This window comes from Lonchura striata, chromosome 3 (assembly GCF_050655825.1).
Source record: "Lonchura striata isolate lonStrDom1 chromosome 3, ASM5065582v1, whole genome shotgun sequence".
Classification (NCBI taxonomy): Eukaryota; Metazoa; Chordata; class Aves; order Passeriformes; family Estrildidae; genus Lonchura; species Lonchura striata.
The window spans coordinates 78,285,893-78,309,658 of NC_140705.1; the positions used below are offsets into that span (position 1 = coordinate 78,285,893).

Genomic DNA, 23,766 nt, shown 5'->3' on the forward strand with positions numbered 1-23,766 from the left:
TCAGTTGTTAACAGTCAAATAGAGAAAAACACCACAACCACCATTATCTTTGTTGCTTGTTTTATTTTTGCATTTGTAGTGCAGTTACAGAAAACCTTAGCTTGAAAACATGAACATTAAGCATGCTTTCAGTGAATTATTCTATCTTATATGAGCAATTTATGTGATTGTACTCAGCTGCTAGGGTCTCGTTGCTCTTCACAATGGCCTTTTAAAAATAAGCAGTTGTTTTGAACAGAGCTTGGTATTTTCATCAATGATAGAGCTCTTGAAAAATTCTTCAGATAGTGTGGAGGCTTCATCATTTGATGAGAGGCTGTTTCAGATGAGTTGAAAATTTGTCCTGTAGCAGAAATCGTGAGACCACTGGAAAGACTGATAACTGTGTACTAATAAGCCAACAGTTTCTCTTCAATTTTTATTTATGTCCCTGGTTTCACTGAAAAAGAAGTTCATTTTTATAAAGTATCATTTCTATATCCTCCTTGAGATTGTCAGTATCAAGGGCCCAATGTTAAAGAAAGTTACCAGAGCACAGCTTGTGTTCATCTGACCAAATCCTTGATCATTCTTGTGATAATTCCTTCGACTGTGCTGAAAGGTAGATTTTGTATTTGCAAACGAAAACTGAATGTAAATTCATCTTTAATGTTTTAAAGGTATTTAACTTCTGGAAATTTCTGAAAAACAAGCTGATGATGCATTGCAGTAAGGAACTTATTCTGTACTGATGCTGTGTTGGCTATCATAAAAAGTTAATATTGTATGATTATAACTTCCTATTTTAGTCTGATGCAGTATCTTTTTCCTGTTATTGTAATGTTCAAATCAACCTCAGGGAGATTCCTCTTTGCCCATTACATAATTAAACTTCAGCGCACTCTACCATGTTATAGTGTGGAAGCTGCTATGTGTTCAAAAAGTGACAAACTAATGGAAGAAAAATCCATTGAGAACTATTAAATGTGAAAAGACTCCTGGTTTATGAAGTGTCTGAACAACAAATTGCTGGAGATTAGGAACAGGTTTTTAGAAAATACTATTTTCAAATTTATTTTTTTAGCACACATTCTAGGCATCTAATGTTAACTTCTACTAAAAACAAGATCTTAGTCCATCTTAAATGAACTGCTCTATGATTTCATGTGGTAAAATGCATGTAACCAACAGTTCTCTTATGGAAGATGGTTATCATCAGATTGAAATAGAAAGGATAAATATGACCAATATTTCTCATAATCCATGTAATTTTTTTTCAATTTACACCCATCCATCCATCTCAAGTCTTAGTTTCACCTAGCATGAACACAATAGGCAAGTAGAATCCAAATTCAGTACTTTGCATTCTGCTGCCGTGGGAAGAAGGTGTGAGAGACCTTCCATATGAGAAGGTGTTGTTTCCATTATATGGTCTTGAGCCTAGTAGTGAGAGCAGTGTTACAGTTACTCTATTTTTGTTGAATGTTGACCAAGTTATTTTCACATATTATTTGGTGGCCATTATACCATTCATATATTTTGTCTATTGTAGGGAACATGCGGGTATTTGGGGACCTGAACAAATTGGAAAGCAGTAATTGAAAATTATGAACATCCAGCAGAGTCAGATCCAAACCCATTGTATTTGCTCTGTCACTTGTTTCACAAATCAGACCCATATTTTCTTTCCAACAAAGCCTGTTTGATACGTATTTTTGCATGTACTCTGTCAATGTGTCTAACGTGTTCAGGGATAGTTTTTTTGTAATTCAATGGATTTCAGTAACACTTTGAATCTTTTGTTGTTCACTGCACATGACATTTAAACAGAATGTTACTGTCTGCAGCTGCTGCAAATTCATTGCTGATGATTGGATTGGATTTTTATTCAAGCATGGAACATGTTCCTGCAATCATCTATCAGCAATCTAATCAGATGAAGGTGATTTTGTTAGGGTACAGTATGGTTACAGAGGAGTCTCTACTCAAATGTCAGGCAGCATTTACAATGCAAGAATGAATTTCTTCATTCACATGTGGCAAGTACTGTTACTGATTGTTTAATAACTGTGTCAATTTGCAGGCTGACACACTGTGAGACATCCCCTTAGATGTAAAGCTGCTGTAAAATTTACCTTGGCATTAAATCTGTTTCCCACCTATAGTTTTCATGCTTAATGTTCTGGTCTGGGATTCTAAAATGTGAAAGCATTAGATTTTGATTAACCATTGTCTAAATTTGATCTAACTATATTTTTGGTCTAAATATTTCTTAAAAATTGTGCCTGTAACAGATTTAGGATCAGTTTGTAAATTTGAATTTGTGTTGTCTGCTTCTGCGCATGCACCTTATGAAATTAGCAGATTTTTTACAAATCAGAACTGCATTTAAAATAGGCATGCACTGTTTTATAGGATGTAGTGGTGTGAGATAATGCAGTCAATGGCATTACCTGTGAGCTTCTCTCACCAGGGGCTGCAAGGTAATTCATATTGGAACTGCTGCAACATATTATGGGCTCTGTCTCCCATGGTTCATGCTAATGTGACGGGTAATTATCTGTAAGTAGCTGCTGTCAGAAATGCCTGAATTCTCCTAGTATAGCTACCTGGGGCAAGGCTTAAGGGGTTGTATTCAGTTTACAATATGTGTTTCTAGCTCAGAGAAGTCAAGTATAAGGAAAACTTATATTATTTTTAGTATAGAAGGCTTAAGTTGTAATAACAAATGTTTTCTGGATTCTGTCTTCTGCTTTAATGGCCTAACCCATAAAGATACTTAAAATATATACCCAACTTGAAAGATACAAAGATTCTGCTGAGGTTAACAATGCTCTATGTTTTAAGCACCTGCCCCATTTGGGACATCAATCTGAATGTGTAAATAATTGACTGGATAAATACAAAAACTCCTTCAGTGAAGGTCTTGCAGTTGTCATTAGAAATACGCAGTATTTTGGCCTGTTTGCTGGGAGGATACTCAGAAGTTAAGTATTCCTTGTTTTAGCACAATGAATGGTTAGAAATATGTAGTTAAAAAAACCCAAGAACTTTTAAAGAATATTTTTTCCGCAGTTTTTGACAGTAAGGATTGCAACAGTTTGCTTTCAAATATTTGTATAATACTGTGTTTCATGGTATTTATATCTGCTTTTAAGTTGTACTGTACATCATGGCAGCTCATTGGGACTTTGATAAATGTTTGGGGCGTTCAAAAGTGAAATGTCTGAGTTTTTCCACTGTGGCACTTAAATGTATGTGGGCAAACTAAATGTGTTTATGAATTCTTCTTAGAAGCTACATGGTTAAACTGCTGCCAGGAAATGAAGAAAGTCATGTTCTAGTGAAAAGTATGTTTCACTATTTGATACATAAACATGCTTCACTCTCCTGCTACCCCACCATTGCAACACCAGAAATGGCACAGAATTCTTCAAATTGCATCAGTGAGTTTTATAGTCACCTGCTGCACAGAAGAAATGTATATTTTTTGGTGCTTATGGACTAATTACTAAGTAACTTTTCACCAAACAGCACTGTTACAATGCCATTAGGAGGAGCTGTAATTGTGTATATCTTATTTTTACAAACAAAAGTATTAGCCCCACATGAATTTGAGTTTGTAAATTGGGAAATGTAATGAAATTTGCTATGGAGATACCTATAAAAGTTGCTATGACTTTTATGTGCTAGAGGTGGCACCCACAAACAAATTTATTTCTGGAAGTTTATTCTTAAATACTTTATTCTTAAATACTACTTAAGACAGTAGTGCATTGCATGCAGAATCACTAACCTGTCAATAAGGATTTGTTGTGATAACTTAATTCTTGTAATTTACAGGTTTTACTGGAGCATTTGTATTCTGTGAGAATCTTTTACCATTTTTTTAGCTTAGAGAAACCTGACCTAATAAATTTGTACAGTTTATTTAAACTTTGATTTAAAGTATTTTTTCTTAGTAACTGTAAAAGTCATAATTACTCCTTGAAAGTATATAGGAATATATATACTGCAAAGTATGTGAACAAGAGAAGAGCCATGATGACATTTGATCCATATTATCCTCTCCCCTCAACCCACCCCCCAAAAAAAAAAACCCTAATCACCAAAATGCCAAAAAAGCATCCACAAGTTAAAGTGGGAAAAATTGCCAGGTTGAAAGCTCTTAAAATTAAATAAGCCACATACATTAACATAATATTTACAGCTGTATTTAAAGTTACACTATTTCTTCTGTTAATTTTTTTTAAATTTTAGATATTATAGAAATGTCATGTACTTCAGATACTGAGTTGATTTTGAATATTTTAAATAGCATCTTGGAACATGCTTTGAAGACTTATAGAATGGTTTGGGTTGGAAGGAATCTTAAAGATTGTCTAGTTCCAACTACCTGCCATAAGCAGAGGTGCCTTGAAGGCCTGTTTCTCAACTTGGTTTTGAGAAAGTTCCTGTGACTGGGAGAAGATCAGAATGAACAGTGTGAGTTACCTAGGAGATGGCATACTGTAGCAACAAGATTTATTATTCTGTATTAGTGCTTTGCTTATGTTTTATATATCTAGAGAAGGTTAGATTGTTTTTTGTAACATTAGGATGGATTTGCTGCCTTCCCAGTTTTGGACCATGATGTTTTAGGGTGCCTGTAGGGAATCTCAGTTACAGCCTGGTTCAGGTTTATAGATGGATGAGAACTACACAGCTGGAGCTCTCAGTTTCATGTAAACATTGGTGTGTTATATCTGTGGTATCCTATTGTCCATGAATTTCTGTTCTCTCTGCTTATGTTCTTCAAGAGCAAGGGAAACACCATCTGGAAAAATTGCACTCAATATTACTGGTCTCCCAGCTCTCAACAAGGTAAAGCCACAGCCCACATCTTGTTCTTGATAACAGCCCATGCAGGGATCTGAACCAATTTTGTTTGGAGGGAGTATCCACTTCTTTGGAATTAATTTCTATTGAGGGTGGTCTTTTGATATAAGTGAAACATTTGCTGCTTGTTTCATGTGGTCCATGATGAAAAAGGTGCTTTTAACTGTTAAGTTACTGCAAAATCGCTGTTACCATCTTCACTACTGGCTTGTGACTGAAGGCAGTTCTGGCCTTTTGTCTGAAATACACTAGAATCACCAACGGGAGCAGCACACAGGGAATCTTTTGCAGATGGTAATCTTGAGTGCATTGTGCCTGGGCTGTACTGTTTTGTGTTCTAGTCTCTGAGTTCAGCACTAATTAAGTATTCAATGTGTCAAGCTGGATAAAATATTGAGCACATGAGCTAAATATTTTTGTCTGTAGGAATGCAGTTGCATACCCACCCTGCTTGGAGCTCAGTAAAGAGCTCTGTGTGCTCAGGAACGAGCTAAATACAGATTTTCTACTTTCTGGATAAATGTGTGTGTTTTCCAAGGTGTTGCTGAGGCAGATTCTATTATGGATTGGAAAAATGTGACTGGGCAGACTATTTATCACTGTATGGGCTGGACCATCTTTTCTATGGTAGAACATGTATAAGTGGTGAGGTTTATTTACTCAAGACTGGATCACAGTGTGATAGTGGTTAACTGAGTAGTTAAAACTCCAAACATATGAAGCAGACAAGGCAAAACCTGATATACAGCTATAACTTCTCTATGAAATTCAAAGGATACATTTTTTATAATTTGCAGGCCTGCCATATTAGAATGAAGTGTGTGTTTTACAGACAATTGTAATTCTCATTTTGACTACTAATTGCCCCAAAGGGATTATTTTATGTGATGTACTTGTCCAAGGTCTTCCTACCTCTCTACTACATATTCATGAATATGTAGGCTGCATGATGGAAAGTTTGTTTCCAAGTTGTGAGCTTGCTGCTATTAAATGAGATAATGTCTTTACAGAAAGAAGAGCAGTAAAGAAACTGTGAAGGCAGGGGTAAGCAGAGGGCAGTGTTTGGTGAATGCTGGCTGATTAATTGTTTATACCATCTATAGGAGAATTTTGGAGTCTGAAAAAAGATGTGTCATAAATTTTATAATAGACTTGTTATGTTTGCACGAACAAAACATTGTGAGACCAAATTTGTGCTGTTGGCTCAGCTATCTCTGCAAGCTCTACATCCTACCCAGGAAGTGGAGTGAAACAGATCAGTATTTCTGTGTCTGGCTCTGCCACCACACACCTGTAAGTCAGGGTCAGCTTGAAATCCATGTATTCACAGCCTTGGGGACTCAGCATGGTGTGTTTGAAATTCTGTGACTAAGACAATGCATGTAGACAATTGTTTTTGTTTAATGTCTTTGGTAATTTGTCCTTTTTTATTTTCCTGGTATCCCATTACAAGACAATGATTTTGGTCATGCATTTGTATCTTTCAAATTATCCCTTTTCCTTACATAAAATTGTATTAAAAATGTTTAGTAATAAACACATTTTAAAGTTGTAGGGGTTCTTCTATTTTATTCTTAAATAGATTCTTGAGGTAATTTTCAACTTTAAACTTTGACCATTTTAGTTTGTAAGACAGATCTTACAATAAAAATAATTTTCAAAATGTCAAATGCAGAACTTAATGTATGTTGTTTGGAGAAATCATTCAGTAGTGTTTATGCTCTTTTAAATATTCTGTTATTGTGTAAACTGATTTTTAGTCACATTTTCAAACTAAATCACTGCTTTTGGAGTGAGAGCATGAATTTCTATTAAAGTAAATTCTTTTGACTAAGTATGTATTTGCATGCTATTTCTGCAGGTAGAAATCTATTTAAAAGAATTATGGAGCAGAAACTGTTTTGCAATAGAGGAGGGTACAAGGCTCCTGCCATCAGTTGCCTGGCTGGTCAGAAGACTAGAGGAAATTGAACTGGGAATTAGCAGCAGTTAGGAAGATAATATCTTTCCAGAAGTAGAGAGATATGCAAAACCATGCCCCATTTAGTGTTCCTTGGAGGTCTACAAGGTCAAATATTGCTGGGAAAATTCCTCAAGCCTGAAGAATGTAGCTTATCTATAGTTAGTAAGTTTTCTCAGTCCCTAAAACAGGGATGGAAGCCACAGACCTGCCTGGGTGTGCCTGCTCCTTAGTTCTGCCTGGGTTGTTCTATTCTGGATGTGCTGGTTGGCATCATCTAAAGCATGTCAGGGACCTTGCTAACCCTGCAACTGTATGGGTGACTGTTCAATCACTCTAAAATGCCCTTGGATAATCTTTAACAAGCTGTTTGCTAGTGTAGGTGTAGCTTTATTCTCTTCTGGATTTTTTATTTTAGGAAAAAACATGGGGGTATTTTGGTACTTGTTTTTTACAGTGAAGACAATGTAAATAGACAATGGCTTGTTAGAAAAAGCAAATTAAGTCACATTAGTAAAAACAGTGTATCAAGACTTCATCAGTATTATACTAAAGTTAAGCAAACAGCCATTAAACTAGATAATATATCTATGCATTAAATTGTCTTAAAGGAAGAATGTCCAGAAGAATCTTTCTGGCTTTAATAGCACAAAATACCTTTTCAAATATGACACTGTGCTGTCATCTACTGAAAAATGTTGGCTTCTTCTGTACTGGTATGTACATGAAATATGGCTTTTGTGTTAAATGCTTGCTTAATGTATTTACTGCATCTTTCTGATTTGTTATGCTGTAAAATATAGGTAAAAGTATGCAAACATAGATTTATTTTTCCCCAACAATATTATACAGGAGCTAATTAATTTCCCACTGTGACTTATGCTTTCTAGCTCATCTTGCATATATCTTGTATCTAGTTTATCAGTATATATTGTGTGTAGAAAATATATTTGAAAAAAGGGTGATGACAGCATAAAACTAAATGCCAGAAAACTGTAAGTTTGCTGCAAAGACTTTAGAGATTTTGCAGTACAAGATTAGCCAAAGACAAAAGTGGATTTTGGTGGGATTTTTTTTGTGGACTTTTTGTTTGTCCCTTCTACCCACTACATTTCCTGCAGCCCTCTAACTTTCAAGAGCTTCTAGTAGCCTGTAAGAACCTCTGGGGAAATCTTTCAAGAGTTTAGGCTATAGTGCCATTTTATTAGATAGGGATTTATTCAACTCTAAAGCAACACTGTGTACATTTGGGCTTTTTAATGTGTGGGTTATGCTGGACATATATTTGTAGTTCTTAAGTTTGTGAGGTGCTTAGAAATTATAGCTCAAATTTTGCTATTTAAAATACTGACTAAAATACTTGCCAATAAACCTCTTTTTCTCTTTGCACAGAAGCGGAAGAAATAGTTGTTCCTTGTGTAATAGTTGTTCCTTCCTTATATACAGGTTTTATTTAGCTGAAACAAATAAAATTAGCTAAACATGTGCATAGACCTCTCCCCTTCTTGGAAGATGGCAATGTGAGTCAACTATTAGCATAAGTATATTCATGTGATTACATCTGGCATAATTGCTCCTTTTTCTGAATATCACATATTTTGGCTATTGTACAAAGTATTTTGGTTGCTTTTTTGTTTGTGTGCTACTGCACAAATATTCCATCTGTCTTCTCAGTCCTTGCAGAAGAAAGCATTTAAACTAGGAAACCAGGGGAAAAGAAAAAAAACTAAATTTACTAAAATTATTTGCAACCCCGTCAACTCTGGCAATTGAACAAAATAACTATTTTTCAAAAACTTGGAAAAAACTATTGGAAAAACTTTGCGGAGTTTTCTTAAATATTATAGTTTAATGTATCTCATTCTATGTGTGTTAGACATTACCTCTGTTGGTAGGACCCAAGACCTTCTCCTTAGCATTTTTGTAGAATGGAGAATATTAGGAGCATTAAACCAAATACTTTAGTAGAACTCAGTTAAGACATAAGGACAGTATAGCTGTAGCTGTGCTAACAATGTATTGTCATGACGAAGAACATGCATCAGAAAAAAAGCCACAAAATTCTGGGTGGCAAATAGAACTAAAAACTTCCCCACTGTCTATTCAAAGAACATGCAGGAGGTGCCAAACAGTTTTGAATATTCTGAGAAGCCAAATATACCTTGTACAGAGGGAGAGAATAATATTTCTACCATTTACTTCCTCTCCTCCTCTCACTGTTTCCATTGTAACTGGGCAGTCTTGGCTGGTTTGTTCTCATTCATATCCTGATCTATGGCAGGCTTTGGGAACATGACAACAAACCGTCCAATTTTTCAAAGATGAAGACGCAGAGATGAAGCAAAGAGCCCCTCCTGTAATATTACAGCCTAATTCTGTCTGCCCAGTGTCATCACATAAATACTGATGCTCCCCCTGAGGCAGCCATAGTGCTAAATGAAAGGTGTCTTAGTACTGTCTTTCAGCTGTGTTAGAGACTTGTAGATCATCTATATGTTTAATGGATGGGTGTGAGGCTCTAGGACATAGATGATATTAGTTAAAGGCTGGAAACCTAAACCCAAAAATAACAGTCATTTTTTTAAATGCCTATTGGGTAAAAAATACATTTTCTTGAAGCTTCAAACCTGTCCAGTTCCTTTAATATCAAGGCATGGATAAAACTTAAATTTTTCAGTAGTGACAGGATCAGATAGATGAGAATCTACTGCATATGTTGCAGAAAAACCATCAGTATTAACAGACTAGACTCCTGGAATTACTCCTGTCATATAGAATACTCAAGAAAAAGTAATAGTGAATTAAAGAAATTATGCAGCTTACTTAGGCATTGTGATTTATTAATTATGTGGGCTTCTGAAGCTTCTTTGAGAGACCTTACAATCAAATGTCACCTGTGCAATATTTATAACTCAAGTGTAGAAGTCCTGTTTCTTGTACTTAGAGTTTTTTTCTGTCGGAATTTTGAAGCTTTGATCACTGTCTTTACCCTAAGTGCTTGCTAACATGGTTGGAAGATAAACAAATCATTCAAACATTTAATTGCAAGCAACTTTTTGTGCCATAAGAAGCACAGCCTGAGGCTCTGCTATCATGTAGTAGTCTTAGTTTCTTCTCTCCTTGAGCCTTTTTCATGGCTTTTGTTCACATAAAAATTCAAATCTGATTGCCAGAGGAAATTAAGCTCAAAGTAAAGAGTTTATTCTCTACAGGAAACACTTGATAACAAATTTAGACAGTTGGATTTTACTTTAGAAGAGGCTGATGGGAAAGTTTTAGTCCTAGGAATCAGCACTAGTGTTCAGGATATGATGGTTATAATACGTTTTAAGAAGTGACTCTGCAACCGAGACTTTTTCTGTGGCTCAAGTAATTCAAGGAAATTTTTCCAAAATAATCTGTTTCATACATGCTGATAAGCAAATTCAACACAACAATTTGGTCTGGGCTCCTGACACCTGCAGTCTTGGTTCAACCCCAAAGTTAGTGTTGATCAGAGATTGCATTGGATAGATGTATGGATGAAAAGAGAAGGGAAGTGGGAGAGTTTGCATTCTTTCAGAGAAAGGAATGTGTAAAGCTTTCATATTACTTTATATTGAAAGCATGGCTGTTCTGATTGAAAAGTTATTTACTTAAACTGTCTTACTATATTTTTGCATGCCACAGGCATTGCAGCAGTACCTCTGACTTATTAGGTAGGCATTTTTTGGGTTTGGCTGTCTATAAGGCCTTTGATTCCACTACAAGGTAACATTCCAGACAAAGATCAATTATAAGGACACACAATGCCCTACAGCCTTCATTTCTTTGTCTATACTTTGAGAAAATGGGTGATAGAAGAACTGGGTTGTTCTACATTTGTGTCATGGAAACATTGCTACTTGAAGGGATGAGAGCAGAATTAGGGACAGAATTGTTTGAGCTCGTCACCACCTGCAGAGAAATAAAGCAAGAGTGTTGTGAGATTGCCTTTATATGAGAAAAGCAAATGAGAAATGTTGCTGATAATAATGTGAAAAGTCACTTTCCCACAAAGTATTTTCCTGCGTGGTAGAAGTAGTGTTGTGTAGGCAGCAGCAGCTATGGGATTCACAAGGCACTTGAGTTCTATTTTTCCTCTGTGTTGTTTCTAGTAGACAAGAAAATTGCATGATAGGTACTCCATTTCTTATTGCTTTCCTTATACAGAAAATTCCTAGAAAACTATAGTTTCATGTTCTGTTGAGACCAGGTGTCATTATAAACTTGTATAGTTAATAACACATCATGTCAGTTATTTGAATCTTAAATATATCTTTCTCCTCTCTTTGTATTTTAAAACATATCAATGACTTCACAGGGTTTTAGTGTGGACAATAGATAGGCAAGCTGTTCTTCAATCATCAGTAATCTTGGGTATATCACATTAAATGTCTGAATAAAACTGAATGGTACTCTAGCTGTCCTGTTTAAAAAATTAGAACAATACCTCTGCTCTTCCAGTGAATTGTGGAAAATGAAATGGAAAAATATTTTTTTCTTGGCAAGGGTAATAAATACATAGATTTGTTTTTAGCTTGATTTTTTTTTTTTTTTTTAAGAATGTGGATAAAAGTGGGATTTGGGTATGATGATAATAGTTTGTTATTATTTTCCATCCCTAAAAATGTCTCATGAAAATGATTTATTATGAGTTTTGGATATATTTTTATATTCCTAAACCTTGGCTTTAAATGATTAGTGATTAAGTGGTCAGAACTGAAATGCTAGGTCTGGTAAAGATTCATGAATAGTGCATATATTTCCTGTCCCATAATTCTGCTACACTCAAGTACTTTCCATATCAAAGGCTTTCTGTTCAAATAATTGTTATGCAACAAATTGGTTTTGATATTCTCAGCTGAATAAAAGGCATGATGAATATGTTAAGTTCTGAGACAAAGAAGTGGAACTCTGTATTTTTAATGTTTTTCTTATATGAACTTAATTAAAGTCAACCAAAAATTAAAATAAGATATTGTAAAAGATACTGACACTTTTTCTCTAAAATATGTCTCCTTTAGTCACTTGGACACATTTAGATTGCAAGTGTTATAACTGAAAAGAAGAAAAAGTCTTTAAAAACACAGGAGGATAGCACTTCTGCCCCTGAATGCTACTCATCTCAAAAATCTAATAATAACTTTAAAAGTTCACTCCCTCCATCCTTCACACAGGTCAAAGTTGGTATTTTCACCAAGACCAAGCCTGAGCAGAGTTGACAAAAGATACTCATCCTGAAGAGCTTTTATTATGAATACCAGATCTTCTTAGTCAGAGGCATTTTGAGAAGGGCAAAGGGGTTCAGTCAGAAAGCAGATATTAGAGAAATGCTTATCATTCTTGTACATTTTTATGCTGCTTTTGTTTCTTGCCAAATTAAATAAGCGCATAGTACTTACAGACATTTAAATTTAATATATTAGCACTTTATTGCCTTTCTTTGCATCAGAAGATACTTCAACTTATCTTTGAGGTAATTTAGTTACTGGCAGTTTTTTAGTAAGGCTTATTATATAGCATTTGATTTGTCTTGGAATATCAGTTTTTCTCCTTACATCTTATAAAGGCATTTCTTTTTAAGTCCACACTTTTGACTATGAATTGCCATCCCTGGCATGTTCAACAACAGAGATTCTGTGAATTTGAAAGTGGAAGGGATGGGGAAATTTCTGTAGAAATGTATATAAAGTATGCTGATATTGGTGGTGTGCTTGTCTTTTCATTCTTGATGATTTTTCTGAATTTTTAGGTTTGAGATCAGTTACTGAATTTTTCACAGGGTCTTCTATTTCTAAGAGGAAAAATTAAGTTTGCGGGGTTTTTTATGGTGAGGAAATGCTGTCTGAGTGTAATGATTATGCTTTTTAGAGATTTTTTTTTTTTTAATGTAAATTATTAAAGTGATCAACATATTTAATAATTGCATTGAACTATTCCTAAAATCTATGCTAAGGAACTTCAAATCCACTGTCATTTAATAACCTTGAATACTTTTCTGCTAAATCTTAATAGAAAATTAGCAACTAATCGCATGCATTATTATACTGCTTGTAGTGATCAATTAGTGTATTTCTTTTAACATTGAAGAGACTTAAGGATCTACCTGATTCAGTTTAAATGCTGATTTAATTTTTTTTCCCTTTAAAATGAGTTAACTGTTTATTTGTCCTTAACCACTGAGGCATGAGAGCTGTATTTATCCCTTGTTTGCCTAGGAGGGGATCCACTTAGCTGTGCCCCAGGGAAGCTGGGCATTTTTCAGTTTAGGGAAGTCAGCTGCCCTTGGGAATAATGTTCACATCAGTGATATAATGATCAAGAATCGAGTTTAAGAATCACAGGAAATCCACAGAGAAAAGGTTTGACTTTAATTGGAATCTCAAGTAGGAGAAAAATTTTCTTGAAAGGAGAGTATCTTGAAAGGAAATAGCACTGATGACAGAGTAGAACCTAAGGTTTACTTCTCATCTACAAGTATTATAACAGTTCCAGATGAATTCCAAACGTAGAGGAGACAGAAGAATTTGCTTGTTTAAAATGCAGGTAGCTATAGGAATGGTTTTGTTTTGTTTATGTAGTTTTTAAACCCAACTTTATTTCAAATATTTCATATTTGGGTAATAATAACTTTCTCCCTTTGATCTTAACAGCTGTTTAGGTCTCAGTGTTTGCTTAGCAAAGCCAAGCCATGCAGAGTAGCAGTCACCAATTAAATGGTTCTAGGTGATGCTTACCATGCTCAGTGCCTGACTTGAGGTTCTTGGTAGTATTTGGTGCATGGGGGACCCTGCCACTATTTTGAGCAAGATACCTTCCAATAAGCAGAGATGGTCAAAATACTGTTTGCTCACAGAATAAAGTGGAGTAGTCTTGTGTATGTAATGCATTTACAAGTCTCCCATAAAGTTGTTTAGGACTTAAATCTTGATTAATTGATCTTTGTCTCTACAGCCTTCCTCATAGCAGTTAGCCAGTGTAGCTCTGATGTTTTTTACTTATGTAACATTAAAAGCAGTGCCTGTTCCATATGTGAACAGTGATGTTTTAGATCTGTTTCTCACAGAGATATTTCTATGACTTGGAAAACTACTGCCTGTAGTTCTGGGATGTGAGAACCTGAAAATATCTCTGCACAGAGTATAGCTCAGTCTTTCACAGAACATCCTGGAAGAAATATTTGATTCCACAGCTCACAGAAGTGAGTCTCCCTTAATCTATCCCCAGATCCACTGAATATCTACTAAACTTTTCAATTTCAAAAGCAAATGCATCATTGTTACAGGGGTGTGTGACAAGAGCATTGAAGTTTTCTCTCTTTCATGGGGATAATTATGCTAATATAGTTGAAATGGGATTCAAGTTTACTGATAATTTAAAAAAAAATAAAAACTACACATTCAATGGCTATAAAATATATTCATAAATGGCTTTGCCTATAAATCCACATGTGTGGACAATTGAGGGGAAAATACCATGAGGCTCTCATGTTTTATAGCTTTTTAAGAACCTGGAATAAAAATTTTTCTGAGTTTCCTTAGTTTAGCCAATTTGCACAGCACAAAATGAGAAGCAAGGGGAGGAACGTGTGTTTTTAGATGTATATGTTGTGCACCAGCCAAGGTGCAGGCTTTCTTGGTGGTACTTAACAAAGACTAGAGGATTTTTTCTTAACAGTGCAGTAAACTGGACTTAAGAACATATATCAAAAGGGTAAAGTTTCTTCTTGGCCTATTTCAGACTGCCTTCCCCAATGGTCTGTGTGTGACTTTGATCTTACTTATGGTGGTTACTTGACCATATAGAAGACAGTTCAGTTATCTCATATATATATATAATTTATATATGTGTATATATATAACTTATATATATATATATATATATATATATATATATATATATAAAAGTTTTGGGTATGTAAACCCCCTGTTTGAAAAGACAGAGTTTACAGAGAGGCACTTTTAGTAAAATATCAAAGAAGATTTGGGGGAGTTTTGAAAAATCTGAACATTTTGTTCTTGAGTTTCATAAAAAGGAGCTAACATTGACCATGTATCTTTGAACCTTTTCTTCCCTCGTGCACTTTTTATGATGTTGTGTGACACAAAAGCGATAACGGGAGTGAGGAATATGACAGAGTATGTAAGAGTGATGCCTGCTCCCTTCTCTGAATAACAATCTATCAGATACACTGCCAAAAGGAAGACATTTATAGTGTTAAATAGAATGTTCACAATTTCATGGGACCTATGCCTTTAGGCAAGAAAATGATCTAAAGGTATTCACTGCAGTAGGCGACCATAAAACTACTCACTTTTAGAACTAAGAAAAGCACTAAATTTTGTCTCTGCTCTTGCAATAATTCCTTGACATCCTTACTCATGGCTGAACAGCAATACTTACAATCATCAGAAAGTTTTTTGTGCCTAAAAACACATGTGCAGAAAGAAGGAATAATGTGATTTCTTCTATTCTAAAAAATTTAGAAGTAGTCAGATACTGATGTAGATTGCATTAATTTTTGCTCATTCCTTCTGTGTTATTCTGTAAGGTTCGGGGTTTTTTATTACGAAGTCAACATTATGAAAATACTGTCTCATATAGCATAAGTTTTGGAACATTTTGATATCTATCTTAAGAAATAACTACTACTTGTATGACTTTTAGAGTTTGAGGCTAATTTATTATGTTAGTCTTAAATTGGCTGGCTCCTGGCTCTCTATGCCTGTTCGGAGAATAACATTGGAACAGAAATGATTTGGATTAAGAAATCTGACAAATTTCTGTCCTTAGGCTTCCATACACTGGGTGAAAGACTAAGTAAAATAATAGCTACATTTACATGCCTGAAATGCAAGGCTAAAGAGTGAGAAGTGGCTACACTCCTCCATCTTATATTTTACTTTCTGTAATTTCATTGCTGGAAGCAATTAAAAAGCAACTTGTGCTGATGGATTATATGTAGTGATAACTTCATAGGTATATGCCATGGCATAAAAAGGGCATATGTATGTTAAGTCTCTGGAAAATCTGGTAGATTGAACAAATAAATACTTGTGGATTGTGTATTTATGCAATGTGCAAAACCAGGCAACATAAACTTTTATATGCAACCGGAAACTTAATTGGTTTTGGGACTTTTAAAAGCTTTTAAACAGATGGAATGTGTATTACTGCAGAGAGAAAGAAACATTAAAAAATCTGGAAATAAAGTCCACACTACTGCAGAATTGTCAGGCACTCAGAGCATACTGCATTTTTGGTTCCAAACTTTCCCTGTACTTCTGAACTCCCAGCACTGCACTGAGGCCTCAGATCTCCAGTAACAGACTATTGCATTGATTGTGTAGAACTGTGCTTTGTGTGGGTTGATACTCTTTGATTTTCCAAGGGTATAGTGCTAGTCTCAACATATCTGTTGTGAATAACTCTTTTACTCTTTAATCTTCAGGATTACTTCTGAAAAAGTACTTGACACATAATCATGTGGGATTTTTTTCCCTATATTTTTAATGAGCCCTGTGTTCTGTTTGTATTTAATATTAAGATTTACTGCTTCTTTAATTGCAGTTTAGTCAAGCAGGGAGTCTTTCAATGGATAGCTTTGGAAACTGGCAAGATTTTCTTTTGTCATATTAAATGGTGTTTTCACATTCTATAATGTTCTCGATTCAGCAACACTGAAGCACATCATAAATTTAATGGGAGGGGTTTTCTTAAAGAAGTGTTTGGGCTGATAAATAGAAATATTGAGAATTAATTTTCCTGATGATATAGCAGAAGTATTTTAGACTGTAGCACAAGACTCTTTGCTATTTTTCCCTTTCTGTCATTCCCTGGAATAAGAATTGTGTAGTTTTATTTACCTTCTTCGTTAAGTACCTTTCATGACAAAAACCATCATGAGGTATTATCAAAAGCAATAAGAATCACCAAACAGATGCTCATTAGGGACAAAAAGACATCTAAATCTATTTCAATCGGTTCAGATCCTAATACCTTTATTGCACTTTTTGTTTGTGGTCCAAATAAATTTTTATTATAATGAGTAAGTACTTTCATCAAAATTTTTTTTGTAAGATTCCTTGCCCATAGTTTACCTGTTCTTGAATTGTGATTTGTCAATATTATTTAGTTGTATGTAGAAAATGTACTGAAGCAAATAAATATATATCTTCTGCACTGAAATAAATCCTTCTTAACATTTAATTCAAACAAAATAAATTCAAATTAAAGGGCAAAGAAACTAAAGCTCCAAAACCTATTAGAAAATAATGCAAAGATCAATGGATACATTTTTAAAGGTTGAAAATAAATTGAAGTTGCAGGTTGGTTAAGGTTATCATCTATTCCAGATGAATGTGTAGTTCCATTGACTCATTTGAAGCTGAAATGCTTAAAGTTAAGCTGATATTTAAAAGTTTTTTATATATCTGTGTCTTGAACAAGAGCACAAACTTGGGAAGACTGAAGTGTTGTCTAAGGATGATTTTTAGCATATTTTCTTGCCTGGTATTCCCTTCCTTTCCTCCCTCCTCCTTTCCTCCCTCCTCCTTTCCTCCCTCCTCCTTTCCTCCCTCCTCCTTTCCTCCCTCCTCCTTCCTTTCCGCCCTCCTTTCCTCCCTCCCTCCCAACACAAAGATAATTTAGCTGTGTAGAAATGTGTATTGGTGACTTATTTCAAAAGTCCTGTGAATAATTACTTTAAAGAACAGGCTTGCCTTTAAACTGTACTCTGGCCACATGGTTCTCTAAACTGCTACTAAGACATGCATCAGACATTGTGCCCTTCACATACTGAGGGGTTTGAATATATTGGTGGATCTATTGCGTATATCAGCACTTCTGTGACAAACAGGAGTGACTAACCTAGAGGAAGGTTACATTTATAGTTCTCATATCCCAGTTACCAGAGTCTGCCTTAGAGTATCATGGTATTGCATAGTACTATATTTGTCTTGTGTAGAAATGCACAATATGGCTAAATGATGATCACCACAGAGGAAAAAACCCAAACCAGTAAATTACAGATATTTTGTGGACAAAGAACTCCATAGTGCAAAGCTGTATGAGAAAGTAAAAGTCTGCCTGGACTGCTTTTAGTACACTATTGCAGGAAATCGTGCGAAGTTTTAGAGGGGGAAAGGGGTTTTTGTATTAAACAAAACTGATTTTTTTTTCATTCTCCTTCATCCACATGTCCTCTTGTACTCATGTATTAGTGGGTGCTGTAATAGGTGTCCACATTGTCTAGGCAGGAACTGGGACTGACACTAGCAAACACCTAGCATGACGTAGCATGTCTTTTTCATGGCTTTTGGATTGTTCCTGATGGTGAGGCCTGGATGTGACTTTTTTACTCTAAAGAAGTTGACAGTAGCTGTAATTTTTTATTCCTTCATCCTGCCCACCTTCAAGAGTCATTAGCATAGGTTGCTGATTTTTTCCTTTTTTTTCTTCCCTTGCTACAGTTACTTTGGTGTTTTTTTCCTTGTTTTCTTAGTATTTTTTTACCAAGGCCAGGTTTCTTGAGAATAAACTGTGATGTATCTTGATGTCAGCAATTGTCATTCCTTTATGCCTTCTTATCCTTTCTTCCAATGTTTTTATACCCTTAAGTTCCAATTCACATTTCATTTATGCTTTGTTTTCATTATAAACCTCCACAATTTGTTACTGGAAAGAAGTTCTCATAGCAACAAAGAAATTACAAACTTTAATCTGTGGCTCCTATTGCAAAGCATGTGTCTTCAGACTGCTTTTATATATGTATGCTTAGAGTGATTTGTATACTTAGAACAATTTATTGTAACAAAATCTTATCAAAGAATAGTGTGCTTCAATAGTAGCCTTCCCTGGAGTGCAGTAGAGTGGGAGAGAGAACAAAACACACATTTGTCTGAAAAATATTATGCTAATGAAGGCAGTCTAAGAAGCTAAAGCAACTTGATTCAAACACTGTACACTTGCGAATGTAATATGGGCTGCAAGAGAGGTAGAGCTTTCCTTTATTATGATGGTAAAATTGTATCTTTGAGATTTCCAACATCACAAAAGCAAGAGCAGACTTCACTATTTTACAGCTAAAATTCTATGTTGTAGAGTTCAGAAAATGGTAATATCTGTAACAAGAAAATATAGTTCCAATATTAATGCGTTGTGAAATTGGTTAGTATTTTTCCTTTGACCGGCTATACTTAGACTAACTCTAGATGAAGTAATTTTTTTTTTTTGCAAATCCAGATCACATAATGTGTCATACTGATATCTTTGCTAGGAAATGCGCTGAACAAAATGCACACCTAGACTGGTATTTTTGCAAGGGTTCCATTGTAAACCTTTCCTAATGATTGTCCTCCTTTGCTGTTGGCAGTGGTGATTTGTCTGTTCCCTCAAATGTCAGTTAACCAAAGATAAAGGAAGGACTTGAGCAGCAGGTATGTAATCTTCTCTTTATCTCTCCTTCAATATTTCAGGAGTTTTACTTTAAATGTGGAGCACACCCAACCACTGACAGTGAAACATCTGTGGCTTTGAACCTCGTTACAACAAACAGCCGCTGTATCACATGTATAACATGCACAGATATTAGGTAAGTACAACAAAAATTGTCAGAGATGTACAGTCTCAGTGCTTCAGAGTACTTATCACTTCCAAAGAGCCTCTTTTTCTCTATTCATTTTCCTTTTTAAAGGCTGGTAGTTTTTTCCCTGGTAACATGGTGAAAAATGGGTCATATTTTCAGGTGTGTTATTTGTTTAGCTGGTAAAATTGCAGTTCATATTTTTGTACCTTAGTCACGTTGCAGGTGGAAATCTGACTGCTTAAGTTCTAACTAAAACACTGAGATCTCAAGATAGTGGCATAAGTGTGTAGATATTTTCTGGTAATATGTATTCAAGGACCTGGGAAAGAGCTGGATTTTTGCAGGGAACAGACTGTTCCTGAAGAAATTAACTTCTTGGTGTTTGTTCTATAAATCAAAGGGAAATGAATCTGTTCTCATGTTTGTGTTTATTGTAGTTTGAAACACTGTAATTCATCTTTGCATGTGGTATTTGGGCACATACATTCAAGAATATCCATTACTTGCAAATGCATGGATTAAAAACCAATTGCCTGAAAAAGACAGCTACTATTGTAGTGAAGAATTACCTGAAAAACACTTATCTACTGATTAGGAGATATTTTATATGAAAGTGTAAAGAGAATTGTGAAATGGTAGTTGTTGGTCAGAAGGGAGAAATTAGAAAGGATACTTGAACTCTATACTGATTCATATGGTGTGCGTCTTCTGGAAGGAGCTGGTTTTGGAAGTATCCTTTGTGGTGTATTTACAGAACTGGCTCCTAGGTGCAGATTAAACAAAGACCAAATATCAGTCTCTGTCAAATTAGGACGTCAACATTTTGCAGGAAAGGTGCAGATTCAGCTACTCAAAAGTGGCTGGTTCTCGTGCCCCTTCTAAAAGTTCCCTGGGCAAGAGAATGGTTTGGCTTACTGAAGTGCAGACCCCTAATGCATGTCTGTACTGCTAAATATAAGAGGGCCAAGGGCTGATCCCAAATCCCAAGCCAGATGGAAATGCCTGACAGATGTCCTGCACAAAGCTGTGTGTCACCTGGTGCTTCATCATAGCTGGCTTGGCTTGGTTGTGGAGCAGAAACCCAACCATTGTAGCTCTGCAGTGAAAGTTCACTTTTTATCCTAGCAGTAAGATGTTATGGAAAAGGGTTCTGCACATCCCCATATTTCCTGTATGGGGCCCAGGAAGTTTCAGAAGCATTCACTGAACTACATGAAGTACAAGAAAGGGATAAAACTTGCTGAATAGCTGAGCTTTTTGGGATAAACAGTACCTATCTCTGGGACCTGTGTCCACAGGGCTCTCAAGAACAACAAGCATTCAAAAAGAAAAAAAAAAAAAAAAAAAAAAAGGCAAAACAAAACCAAAAAAACAAAAGAAACCAAGAAAACATAAGGAAAAAAAACTACTCTAAAATCCCCTTTCTGGGTTTTTCGTTAAAAGCAGCAAAGTGTAAGAAATTTATTCTGTCTCATCGTGTCAAAATATTGATACACATTTCTATGATAACTCTAAATTTTTGAGAATGTATCCATACATTACATTCTGATTATCTTTCAGAATTTAGATTTTTTTAAAGCCATAAAAGACTCCCATGCACTTTTGTGTAATACTAGACATTTGTAGGTGATACCAAAACCCAAGATATTATTTTATTTTTTTGTATGGCAAATCCCACAAGTGGTTAAAATAGAATTTAACATGTATCTTTGGGTGGATGAAATAATTTTTCAATTAAAGGTGTGCAAGAAATGTGTTTAGTTTCTGATTTTGTCTTTTACCAGTTTTAATTAGGGTCAAATGTAAGTTTTGACCATCAGAAAGAGCAAGATCATACAATGAAAACATTTATCAGTTATGAAAATGTCATTGTAAAATCTTGGGCTACTCAAAAAGTCTCCACTGAGTTGTTTTTTTGGGGTTTTTTTTTTGTTTGTTTGTTTGTTTTTAGTTTCTAATTCCTTTCTCCAACATAAAATTATTGTAATATTTGTATGTAATTCCAAAAAATTACATAAATAGCCATAATCTTTTTATTTCAGTTAAATATTTAAGTGATTTTACTGGAAGTTACTTGCTAATATGCTTCTGCAGTGGAAAAGTAGCATTTAGGGCACTCTGCAGTTTATTTTGTGAAACCTACCTTCATCCTTCTGTAGCATTCATGTGAAAAAGAGGATTAATTGTATTCAGTACATTAGCTATTACTTTGTATTAGCTTCACTATAGTAAGATAAGAAATTTGTCTGTACTTCAAAGTAGATTTTTCTTCCATTTTTTTCTGGAAAAAAAATTCCAAACCAACAACAAGACACCAAACAGGAAAAGATGACAATGAACTACTATTAGCATTTTTCTTAAATATTTTTCTTTGCAGTAACATACAACATATCTCTAGGTATTTCCATCGATTTATCATTGACAGTTAGTCTACCACAGGCAGAGTAATTAAGTTCCAAGATTCTTGGCACATTTGTATGGTTTTAGCAAAGTTAGCAAAGCTTATAAAAATCTTATATAAAGCAGTAGTGTACTCTGCTATATGGAAAAAATACAAAGTGGAAGCAATGATAATCTATTGCCAGTTTTTATTCTTAAGTTCACATTAGATGCACTTAGTTTGCCTTTGGTTTATATTTTATATAAATATTTTCATGCAAGTCTGACCACTGGAGTGAAATACTTGAAAGCCAAACACCCTTGTAGGGCTATGTGTAAATCCATAGGCGGTATTCCATGTAGTGTAATGCCTTCCAATGTATTCTGCTTATCTACAGCAGAGTTATTGTGAATTGGCAGCTTTTATTCTTTTTTTTTTTTTCCTGTAGCATTCAAGGTGATGGGTTGCTATTCTATGTCTTTGAAGAAGCTTTAATAGGTTGAGCAAATGGCTGGAAGTTGAAACAAATACTAAAATTGTGCAATGCTCAAGGGAACATCTGCTTTTGTCAACTCTTTACAGTAGAAATAACATCAAAAGGGGTTAGGACTACCCCAGGGTACCCATAAATCAGGCTCAGGAATAACAGCAGTTTTAAGCAGTGTAAAAATAAAATGTGTAGAACAGAAATGCCTCACGTCATCTTTCACAAACTCAGTAGGGTACAATTCCTAAAGGCACCATTATTTTTAGCTTTCAGCAGATACAGATAAATGTAAAAGATATATAGGACATACTGTCACTTAATAGGTGGAATTCTGCAGAAGGAGAAGTATTTGGTGTTATCAGATTTTTTTTTCTAATCTAATAAATCCCTGCTTCATAATCTTGAACAAAGAAATATTTTGCTTTCTTTAAACCATGGAATCTTTGTGCTGTTCTGCTCTTTGGACTTTCTAATACTGGAGTTGGGAGTGAGAACTGCTAGTGGTGATAATAGTGCATATGCTAGTTATTCTTCAAGGGTAACTCTTGGTGTAAAGTTTTGTCATAGTTCTTTTCAGGCAAATCAATTTAGACTGTGATCACATTAAATTTCATGGGCAGGAGAGTAATGGAGAAGGTCAGTATTGAGAGGGAAAAAAAATGAATGTACTATAGGAAGTCCTCTTGGAAATTCAATGGGCAGCTCTCTTGTCCCTCAGACAATTAAGAATGAATGGCTGCATGTTGCTGGTAATAACAGTGTGTTAATCTGGTTTGTGTGGGATTACTTTGGGCCTCCTAAGTTTCTCACTAGCTCTTAACAAGCTATCTTTTTCAGTCTTTTTTTTTTTTCCTGAAGTCAAAATACAAGCTAGAAATGTTTTCCCTCCAGCAGCAGTTTGTGACATTTCGCCTATTGCAGAGTCAGAATTGAGAAACATGAGTTGGGGTTTCTTGGTTTTTTTGTTTGTTCTTTAATGGGATAGTGTTCCTAAATTGGTAAGAGATAAAATTGTTTGCTTCTCAATAAATACATATATAAATTATTTTATCTTGTGGCTTTTACCTGTAGGGTTTATACACCAAAAGAAGACCATTTTCCCAAGCTTATTATGAGGATCAGGGTTTTTCTAATTTCCTATTTTGGATTTTCACCTTTATGATGTTATTGCTGATATGGTTGTGCCATGTTCCTTATTGACCTACATTTTGTACAGTTTTGTGCATTAATGTTGTACGTTGCTTTGAAGTAAAATATTTGTTAAATTACAGTTTAAATATTGTTTAGAGACACCTGAAATAATTTTCCTTGTCTTTCTTTCTTCTTGTAAAAGATATATGATATTAATGCAGGTTTCAAAAAAAAAAAAAAAAAAAGTGGAAAGTGTATCTATCAGAGGAGAAATATAGCAGTGACTATGACAAGTACATGAGGGAGCAGGTCAGCCATGTTATTCAAAACCTTTACATTACAAA

The 23,766-nt window shown here is 34.9% G+C and overlaps 1 protein-coding gene across 3 annotated transcripts in view; it reads left to right on the forward strand.

The window, feature by feature from the left end:
* The window catches only part of PRKN (parkin RBR E3 ubiquitin protein ligase), a 693,458-nt gene that overhangs the window by 317,964 nt on the left and 351,728 nt on the right, over positions 1-23,766 (forward strand). For all 3 annotated transcript variants that reach the window (XM_021544140.3, XM_085576858.1, XM_085576857.1), the window contains one exon: positions 19,315-19,430. In XM_021544140.3, the coding sequence (XP_021399815.3) occupies positions 19,315-19,430 (116 nt within the window). The remainder of the gene's footprint in view (positions 1-19,314; positions 19,431-23,766) is intronic.